Source organism: Pundamilia nyererei, unplaced genomic scaffold, assembly GCF_000239375.1.
Source record: "Pundamilia nyererei isolate P.nyererei 1_Seehausen unplaced genomic scaffold, PunNye1.0 scaffold00276, whole genome shotgun sequence".
Classification (NCBI taxonomy): Eukaryota; Metazoa; Chordata; class Actinopteri; order Cichliformes; family Cichlidae; genus Pundamilia; species Pundamilia nyererei.
The window spans coordinates 584,539-595,753 of NW_005187677.1; the positions used below are offsets into that span (position 1 = coordinate 584,539).

The following is an 11,215-nucleotide window of genomic DNA, read 5'->3' on the forward strand; positions in this document are numbered from 1 at the left end:
GGGGTGAGCATCTGGCGCGCGTCTCCGTCACTCTCCTCATCTCGAGCGCTCGCGCCCGCGGTGCTGGAGGATGCGTTGCCGCGGAACGGTCTCGCGCTCCGCCGCTCCAGCTCTCCGTCCTCCGTCACAGAAACCGACAGAATAACCGCACAAGCCGCAACCACGGGACGATGTGAGGCGCAGCGGAGGCCACTTCCATTTTATTTGACTTCGCGGCGTCGCGTGTGGGTTTGTTCCCGGTGAAAATGGCGACGGGGGCAGGCTGGCAGCCTCCGTACAACACCTCGACTAGCAGCACCAAATATCCCCCCTGCACAACCTCCAGCATGCTCTACGACGGGAGCCTAACGCTGGAATACACTCAAGACCTGCATTTGAAGATGAGCAAGAAGATAGCACAGCTGACCAAGGTGCGTGGACGTGAGTGAGTGAAGCTCCGTGGAGTGGTTCAGTCATTTAGAGCATGTAAATGAAGTGTAACTGTGTAATAATTGTGCTGGTGCTGCATGCCATTTGTAAACATTGCGCTCATTTTTCCTGTATTTTTCATTGACTTTGGTGTGTTGGCATTTTGAAGCAGGTGCTCTGCACGCCTGCAGGGTTCAGAGGTCACCATTAAATACCCAGGCTGGGTAGTTGATAATCAGTGGCTGTGATTGCTGTGCAGTACTTACACACTCCCTCGTGCATGCCGGTAGTATACCTTACTCTGTGGCCAGGCTGTTTTTCCTATCGGTGTTGATAGCTAAGAGCTTTCCAAATGCCCAGAGGAATGTGTTAATGTGCATCCAGCCTCTCCCCACCACAGTTTAACTGTTTTCTGCCACCACTGGGCTGCCTCTGGTACCCAAGGACTGAGAGAAGTTATGTAATCTCGGAGGGATGCAGAGGTTTTTGCTTTCTTTGTAGTCCACCTGACACCAGGGTAGGATTCAGGGATACTATGCCCTGCAGTTGTAGGAGATTTAAAGTTGCAGCTACATTTTTAGAGCATTTAGGTTTTTGTCAGAGTGGAGCTGAGGATGTAATGTAAACAAAGCTGTTTATGCAGATCAAGGAGAGACAAAAGCAGGAGTAGATGACAGAAGATTTTACATAATACTCGCGGGGAATTAGACACTCTGTAGGGTTGGATAAGCTGTGCAGATATCCACAGTATATCGGGCAGATTGGAAATGTGGACATCCAGGATTAAAATTCAGTGTTTCAGTGGTTGATTAAAATGTATTTGGCGAGAGAGCAGCAGCAGCATTAAGGTCCACATTTTGTCAGCAATCCAACTGCGTGTTTGAACCCGGGGACTTTTTCTCTGTTTATTCTTCACCATGTTTCCCCCTCATGTTTGGTGTTTGTTTATGCGGTTTCAGGTTGTTTCCTGCTCCTCACCCCACATTAAAAAAAACAAACAGCCACAAGCCACAATCATTGATCCAAATGAAAATGAAAGATTCACCTCGCCGGCTGAATTACGAAGAAGATTTAGGACCTGCAATCAATCCCAAACTGGCTGAGGGATGTTTTACTTCACAACTCTAACTTGCAGATTGGATCTTTAAATACTTTCCCTAGTTTTTTGGAAAACAGCAGCTTGGCAAAATCTGTCATCTGTATGCCTCTCAGGCTTTTAAAGTATTTTGTGTAATCGATGTAAAATGTTTGCAGCCAAGCCAGCGGTGGTTTAACTTTTTCAGCAACTTCCAAATGAGCCTATTTTTGAAGAAAAAAAAGATTGTGTTGATGGAGTTCCTTAGATCTAATAGCTACACAAATTGGGAAGCAATGCTGCATAATTAGATTGGAGTATGTGTAAAGCGGCATGTTGTGTGAGCAGGATCTGAAGCCGGAACAGTTTGTTGTATTAATAGATTTAACCAGCATAGCTGGTTAAACACTTTCAAGAAGATATGGTGAAAGAGATACTCGGCATTTTCTCCAGCGCAGCATCTGCCATGTAGAAAAACAAGCAAACATAAAAATAATAGTAAGCCGCAGCTTCAGTGCCAGTCAGATTTGTCCTGAGGAGATCTCAGAAATCCCTCTGTGTTTAACTTGGATTTTAACACAGATTTAGAGCTTGTTTTGTTGCATCGTCCGTCCTCCCTTAAAGCAAATAGCACCTTCCTCTGCTGTGAATCCATGTGTCTTTCGTTTTTAAAAATTGAAAGCGTCATGGCAGATTTATGCGTCTCTATTTTGTTTGTGTGAGTGCGTAAGTGTGTGTTTATCTGCAGGCTACCGGTATCTGTGGCACATATGTTACTCTTCTTTGGAAACATTTTAATTTCAGATAAGTGAGTCAGACATTCCCAGCGTTTCTATTCATGTGTTGTTCGTCCACGTAGTAAATCCGAGCTCTCAGCAGTGCTGTTGTGTGTATTTCGGTCATTCTGCCTCTGCCCACAGGACTGCCCACGTCTTTGCAATTGTGCTTCTTTGTTAAATTCACAGGTGCTGCATTGCCTTACCTTTTCATGAGGGTCATGCAGCAGCAGCGTTAGACGAGGAAAGTGGGCCATTTTCAGGCTGCAGCATATTTCTCAAAAAGATCGAACACCCGGTACCATCAGCAAAGAGATCAATGAAATGAAATTAAAATGATACCAAATTACCAAAAATTCATCATCAATCATCCACTGTATAATCCAGGATGAGGTTGTGTTACAGTAGATATGCTGCTGTGCTCTGATTCAGTGCAGTGCTCTGACATGCTTGATTTTTGCCCTAACATTACATCATCTTCACTGAAGAGACGATACAGTGACACGCAGAGCACTAAACTTACTTTCAAGAGCTTACAGCAACAGCTTTGAATAGCTGTATTAAACCAGTCTAATCCTATTGTGAACCTCAAGGTGGAACTGTTTTTATCAGCGAGAATGAGAAATGTCACTTTTACCTGACATTTAAGATGTTAAATCCAGCCTCATAATCAGACTTGTTGATGCAGTGAACACAAAATTTGCTTTGACCCTAAAAGTCTAAAGGTGATTAAAAAAATCATCACCAAATTAGTAGAAAGTATTGATCATCTTGATGTGAGCAGCATCGCTAACAGCTCACGTTTCAGTGCAAAATCATTTCAGCTGTGTCCTCAGTGCTTAAACATCTGGCCGTGCATATAACCTCTTATAAAAGGATTTTTCTGGGAGTACAGCGTTGATTAAATTGAAGGCTGCACTACAATGTCATATGTTACATTAGTTTTATTCTTTAACACTCCAATCTGTTTTAAACATAAGAATTTATTGTAAAGACTCTGTTTGAAACACCTGCTCTACATTCATTTGCTTTCTACTGCTTATCTGGAACCTGGTTGCAGGGGTGGAGAAGGAAATGCCAACATCTCTCTCTCACCAGCTGCCGCCTCCAGCTCTTCTGGGGGAATACTCCCAAGTCATCCAAGAAACATAATCTCCAGCAAGTCCTGGGTCTGCCCGAGGGTTTCCTCCTGATATTTCCAAAACACCTCTCCTGTCCCCGCTTGTCTATTTCTTCCCTATCCATCCGAAACTGATGCTTCATCCCAAAATACAGACACATTTTCAGTTACACTGTAGCCTAGAGAGACTGACAAAACCCACAAATGAGGGATATCGTGATGGTTGGGCCTTAAAACTCATAAAATGTGGTCAACAGACACACCTGATCTCTTCTGTTTGTATTAATATACGAATTACATATATGCCTTTTGAAGTGTGAAAAACCTTTACATATTAGGAACCAAAGGTACACAGAGGCAACAGAATTGAAAGTTTGTCCAGTGGAAAAAACATTAAACCTAACTTTACGTTCTGGCAGTCCAATTTACAACAGCTATTGGATTTCAGCTGTTGCAAAGGTAATTTATGCTTCAAAATAAATTATTTGTTGTGTTTAAAATGCCATAGAGCAGCGGTCTCCCAGCTTTTTTGCGCCACGGACCGGTTTATGCCCAACAATATTTTCACGGACCGGCCTTTAACGTGTCGCGGATAAATACAACAAAATAAAACTACTACCGGTACCGAAAAAGAGAAGATTTATTCATAACAAACTTGAAAAGACCCAGGAAAACAGAGTTAACGATAAAAACGATAACAAAATAACGCTAAAAACACTGAAAACCATACATTTCACACCTGAACCTCAACTCTCGCGGCCCGGTACCAAACGACTCACGGACCGGTACCGGTCCGAGGCCCGGGGGTTGGGGACCGCTGCCATAGAGGAATCGGTAAATGACCGAAGGCTGGCTGATAAGACTGGTGGTTGATGTTTATGCCTGGCAGACACTAATGATTCATAACTCTGAAGCTTAGACATTAGTTTGATTGAGTGACCACTTATTAGAAATCCATAATTGCCCGTCGGGGTTTGGCTAATATGCTTTGCAATAACTCTTGCAAACGTAAGTCAGTATTGAAAGATTTATCTAGCCTGAGTTTACAAAAACTAGCTGACAGCAGTGAAAGTGTCAGAATTGAGGACTAATTAGCTAATTAGAGTTTGAATTGATCTGCACATTTGGCTGAAACTCTCAAAACTCTTATCGTCCACCAGGACACTAGCAAACCATCCAGGGTTAGGATTAGGTTTGGGTTTTGTTTTAGCCACATGCTAAATAGGTACGTGTTCAGAAACGTCACGTAATTGCTTTTTAGTCTCATTAAGTCCTCCCAGAATACTCCACCCAACTGTATCCTCAGTTGACGTCAATGATGTCCCACTTGCACTATACATCACATTATTAGAGCGCTGCTTTGCCAGAATCCCTCTGAGGCAGTCCAAAAGTCTTTTTCCATGGCCTCACCGAACTCCTCCCACAGCTGACTGGGACCACAGTAGCGGTGATTAGGATGCTCTACAGGTCTGTCATGGAGAAGCGAGAGCTGAAAATGAAGCACAGTAGGGCTGGGCGATAAGGCCTAAAATCCATATCGCGGTATAATTGGAAGCATGTGCGGTAACAATATATATCGCGATATATTCTTTTCTTCTGTATAACGTATTTCCCACACTATAAGGCACACTTAAAATCCTTTAATTTTCTCAAAAATCGAGAGTGTGCCTTATGTATGAATTCTGGTTATGACCTCGAATCGAATTGGGCGTGCAGAAATCTGTTAAAAAATGTTTTAGTACAACTTTGGTAAGCCGCACTGCTTGATGGATTGTCAGAGCAACTACTGCCGTGGTGAGGAGCTTCGCGGAGTAATCTGGGTCCAAAACTCCGTCACCTTCAGGTCCCAAAGTCAAACAAAGACTGAGAGTTAAAAACGGTCTAAATTCTTTCGTCTTTAATAAAATCATCAGCATTGCTGCTTTACCAGGTGTAACAATTAAATTTAACATCCATGCATCCATGAAAACAGAATTTATTAAATTTAATTTAACAGTTAGAAGTCGCTAGTTTCAACCTAAACATTTCATAGCATGTTCTGACTGAGAGATTTTTGAAACTAATTAAAATGTACAGCTCTGCTACCACTTCCAACATAAATGAAGACAGAAAACTAAACAGCAGTGGCGTTTGAGGGGTTACTGAAGTTGGACTAGCTGGTATATAATGTTGTGCTACGTGATTGCTAGCGACACAGCTATGTTAGCATAACATTAGCACAGTGAAGCTGGAGGATGAAAGCTAAATTTTTTCCCACTCGATAAAAGTTAACGTGAGGGATTCTGGTGGTCAGGGACAAATGCAATCGCATAGCAGGATGCTATACACGGGGCAAACTTCAGTCAGGAGAACAACTAAGATTATTCATCCACAATACAAGATTAGTTGTTAATATACTGCAACAACATGGGAATCGGACAGCTGCGAGAGAATTCAACATTAATGAATCAATGTTACGGAAGTGGAGGAAGCGCAGTTTTTGGCTTTCCCCATATTTCAAAAGTGCTTCATCTCTTTGCTATATAATTATTATGCTATATAATAATATAATGGTTTTAGCCGCTGCGATGCCTTCAACCAAAACAGGCGCAGCTTGATGACATCATCAACATGCACTATCACGATAGAGCGGTATAGTCAAAATCTCTATCGTTTCTATCGTATATCGTTTATATCGCCCACCCCTAAAGCATAGCTGTCCATTTTTCAGTTGGTCTTCGATTGATCTACGACCCCACCCTCCAAAGCTATTCATGTGTTGTTATTCCATGTATTAAATCCCATTTCAGGCACTATCTAAAGCTCTGGTCATAATCTAATCTAAGAATTAGATTATGGATACAAGCGGCTGGAATGAGCTTTCTCAGCTCCACTCTCTCTGAGGATGGCTGGCTTCTCCCTTAGTGAGAGGATGAAGAGTACAGTCATTTGAGGGAGACTCAGAGTAGTGCCGCTGCTCTTCCACATTCAGAGGAGCTAGTTTGGGTGGTTTGGGCATCCGCCTCCTGGGTGAGGTATTCCAAGTAAGAGGAGGCACCGTGGTCGACCCAGGACACACTGGAGAGATTACAGTCCTTGGCTGGCCCAGGAAGCCTTGATGTTCCCCCAGATAAGCTGGAGGAGGAGGCTAAAGAGGGAGGGATCTCTGCTTAGCCTGCTGCCCCCTGCAACCCCGCCCTGGATAAGAAAGAGAAAATGGATGGATGGATGGAGTGCATTCAAAATGTAAAAGATACCTGGATCAGTCCACAGACAGCAGGATCAGTCGAGGCTTACTTTTAGGTTGTAACATGCTGTTATGGCTGTCACAGAAACATTTTTCTGTCAAAGACACAGTGTGCCTTTGTTCTTGCTTTCTGTTTCTGAGGTTGTGATGTAGCCTAGTGATGCTCAAGGAGGAAAAGTGTGCGTGAGCTGAGTGTCCTTGGAGCGCCTGAGCTTCGAAATGAAAACTGAAGGAACAGATGCGAAGTGTCTTTAAACCAGGAAAAAGTAAATGCGCTGTGCTCGTCGGCTAATTGGTAACAGAGCCTGTGTTGCCACTTCATGGCGCGTCTGGTGAAGGAAAACATTGGACTAAAAGCTCAAATGTAGAGGTATCCCATTAAGACTACAGCGCATCTGAGAGCCAGGCTTTCATTAATCCTTTAATTAGTGCATATGATGGTAATCCTCTGAAAATGACAAGAGCAGCGCAACAGAGTTTTGTCAGAGCCAAATGCTGCAGTTGTTCCTCTCCAGGCTTTAGTGACCTTTCTACCGCGGTTTGATCAATAGTGATCGACTTCAGCCTCAGAGAGATCCCTCCTGGGTGCCCCCACTGTCATTTTTAGCATCATCCCTTATCCATCCTGCACACAGAAGCTCTACATTTGAGGCCTCGGTGATAGAGGACTCCGACTGTAAATCCTGTGCATTACTGTTCGGTGGAGAATTTGCTGTTAAACAGTCTGTAATGATAGATGCGGTTCAGTTTGATTGATTTAACGCGTGCTGCGTGGATTTCAGCTGATCGACTTTAATGATACTCTTCTATGATGCTTTAATAGGTGTAAATTTTATACCACTCCGAGAGGAGTAAAAGGACGCAGCAGGAAACTTTTTTAATCTATTCACACCTAACTCAAAATTATTTTAAGATAATACTCTGAAATTTTGGCTTGCAGAGGGCAAAAAGTGGTGTTAACAAGCTTCTGTAGTTCCCTTTTCCTGTCCAGCTAGTCGATCAGCTTGAGCCTGGATGATTGAAAGGGAGACTTTGGTCAACAACGTCTAGAACAGGGCTGCCCAATCCCAGTCCTCGAGAGCTACTATCCTGCAGCTTTTAGATGCATCCCTACTCCAACACAGCTGAATCAAATGTACCTCTTCAGCATGCCATCGTGTTTGGCAAAGGCCTGATAACAAGCCATTCATTTGATTCGGGTGTGTGGGAACAAGGATGCATCTAAAAGCTGCAGGACAGTAGCTCTCGAGGACCGGGATTGGGCACCCCTGGTCTAGAAGAAGTAAAGATCATAGAAGGCTTCTGTAGGTGAACCCCCTTGAAGATTAATTAATGGTTTGCTTCCAAGGCTCTACTTTTGGAAGCACTACCAAGGTGTTGCTCTCCATCACACTCCCAGGTTTCCTCGGGTTCACAGACAACCTGCGGTGGAGGCTGCAGAGCCATTAACAGGGGTTAGGTGTTGCCTTTGAAAGATGAGCTTTTTCACTGTGTTATGAATAATTATGTTAAAATATCAAGGCTAAACTAGAACTAGCATGGTAGGTCATGTTCTTCTCTGCATCTCATGTGCTTTTTGCAGTTTAGTCCACCTGTTGGGTTAATGGGAGATAAATACACTGTGTATCTATCTAGCTGTTCTTGAAGCACACTGTAGTGCCAGTAGAGTGAGATGAGCAACAGTAAAAGTGGTACAAAAAGGTGTTTCATGATGTTTTTGTGTTTTTTTCCAGCACTGAATAACTGTGTGTAGCTGCAGGCTGTTGTATTGCCTTCAGGCTTGTTTTGATTGGAGCTTCGGGACAGAAAATGTTCCTGTGAGACCTCCAGCAGAGAAGAAAAGAAGAAACTATTGGCTGTCGTTCTCTTCCTTTTGTTGTCAAACTTGTCATATTCAGCAGTGGACGTGTGCATGCTCTGCTTCACTTTCATGCATTTCTCTTTGGGAACCTGTTAGGTAAAAATAACACGGAACAAGTGCTGGTGCATGAACTCCACAACCCCCTCCTAATGGCTACATTAAACATATACAGATAAATAGATAGTTGTTATGTATTCAGCTGTGTGTGTTGCTTAAAATCACACAGTTGTGCTACATTTATCATGGCTGGAAGTTCCTCATTTTCTGCTGCTGCAAACATTAATCAGCTTGTTATGGCGTGTCAGGTTGCATCTGTGTGGTAGACAGATGCCAGTGAAGTCTGTTTATTCTGTAGTGCTCTGAGAGTGACACATATCACACCGTGTTTGCCTTTTTCACCCTAAAATCTGAGCCAAGCAAGTTTTACAGTCTGCTTCTATGCAACCACGCACAAAATGTTTATCACCTTTGTAAATCTGAACTGCTGCAGATTTGTTTAATGTGGAAAAATTCAGAACAGCTACAGTAAAAATCTTAGGTCTTTTTAAAGAGTAAGAGCAGGCAGTCAAATAGTTTCACGTCATATCAACTATTGGAGCCTTACTGATATATCGGCAGCATTAATATATCAGTATCAACACATATATCATAAAAAAGCAAATAATAGAAGGAAGAACCACCATGTAATCATGTTATGTGTTGATGTTGATGATGTAGTTTGTCCACCAGAGGACACTTAGATTACACTTAAAATTACACGCGTAATCCACGACTTGTTGTAACACAACAGTTACATTATTTTTAACCCGCATTGTTGTATTATATTAGCAAGGATTTGTCAGATTTTTTAAATTGCCAAATATTGGCTTTGGTCTTGAAAATCCTGTATTGGTCCCGCTCCATGATCGATATCAGATTTAGAGACTGCTATAGAATAAAAGGCAAAAGTTTAGGTTGGACAGTTTTACATATTTTTTAATCCACACTCACATCTACAAACGCTTGTGTAAATTGAAGCCTTCTTTTAATTCTGGCTGGATGTCTCAAAGATGTTGCACTGAATAAATACATCCTATAATCGCAGAAAATGCTAGAAAGCTCATCACAGACTGTCTTCTTATGGGTAATGTTCTCTGGCTAACCTCAAAACCAAAATAATTTTTTATCAGTGTTTCCCAGTGTACTGTGTGACCAATAAATTAATGGCCGATATGTGCAGCTGCCTCTTCAGTAAGATTCTTGTCTTGTAGATGAGCTCTAACTCCACTTTCATGGACAGCAGGTAAGTGCAGTAGTCGTTGCTCTGTTCTGCAGCCTCACTGAGCTCAACATAGCAGCTTGTTAACAACCTCTCCACCTCAAATCAAATCAAATCACTTTTATTGTCACATCACATTTGCAGGTACACTGGTACAGTACATGCGAGTGAAATTCTTGTGTGCGAGCTTCACAAGCAACAGAGTTGTGCAAAAAAATAAATAAAGTAAAAATAAAATTAAACACAGAAAACAGCTGTTGCTTGGGGGAGCTCGTGACGAGGCTGCCATACTCGGCGCCATCTTATCCGTAACCATCCATCCAGCCACCTGTCACAGACTCTTTTTACACCTAATTTATACTAAGGTGTAGTCTACACAAGTAGCAGCCACCGTTGCCAGCATTTATACCTGCACATCATCATGTGCAGTTACATTTTTAGGTAGCTTTAAGTCAGATTACGGCATATGTTATGGTACAGGGTTTCAGAAAGGTATGCGGTCTAAGTTTAACTATTTAAGTATAAATCCCCTGTTAGAGTAGCCTTCCAGTTCACAGAGTGTCTTAAGAGCTGAGCAAGAACTGTCATCACCACAGTAGTTCGAGAAGAGTCTACAACAGAAGAAGAGCCTCTCTAGAGGGGCAGCTGAATGATATCAAGGGCTGCCACAACAGCGACCTGGCACATCTGCTGATAGGAAAATAGAAGATGGGCTGGGGCTAGTTGGTTAGAAGTATCCATCCATCCATCCATCATCCATCCATCCATCCATCATCCATCCATCTTCTTCTGCTTATCCTAATTCCATTTGTCAGCTGAGCAGTATCTTCCAAGCCTCCTTGAGTGGCCAATTATACTTTTCCCACAGTTAATACACCTGGGCAGCGCTCTCAAATAAAGTCTATGAGTAGGAAACACTGTCATCTATTTCATGGTGACACCAAACATTGAAAAGCTGCAAATCATTAAATCTGAAAAGCCATAATCAGAGAGTGTTTGACAGCTTTGCTAAATGATTTATGTAGCTGAAAAGCTTTGTTGACTTTTCTTTTTCATCAGTAAATTCATCACTCATTAACAGTCCAAGTCAATAACACTATCTAATTACCAAGTAAGGTTTTATCAGTGGTTAATCACAGCAGAATTTCCTTTCCAGCTGGGTTACTTTGACACAATTGCTCCGTGAGAAATTATTTATGGAACTCAAGTCTCACTTTTATACCATAGATACAAATAGAGATGTTAGGTATCTTCATCCCTGCGAGATTGCGAGACAAAGAAGAAAGTGTAAGAGAGAGAAGGGAGAGAAGAGAGGAGGAGAGATAAAGAACAAAAAAGGGAGATGAAAGGATGGGAGCAAAGAGAGAGGAGGGAAAGAAGGAGATGAAAGCAGCAGGCACAGCAGCGTCATTAAAATAATCATGTATAATTGAAGGAACAGTTCCACGGCAGACTTACTGCTGGGAATCAAGGCTCACTCTCAAAGAGAGC

The 11,215-nt window shown here is 42.4% G+C and overlaps 1 protein-coding gene across 2 annotated transcripts in view; it reads left to right on the forward strand.

The window, feature by feature from the left end:
* The window catches only part of fam184aa (family with sequence similarity 184 member Aa), a 68,103-nt gene continuing 56,888 nt past the window's right edge, over positions 1–11,215 (forward strand). For both annotated transcript variants that reach the window (XM_005750529.1, XM_013915247.1), the window contains exon 1: positions 1–410. In XM_005750529.1, the coding sequence (XP_005750586.1) occupies positions 246–410 (165 nt within the window). In that variant the 5' untranslated portion in view covers positions 1–245. The remainder of the gene's footprint in view (positions 411–11,215) is intronic.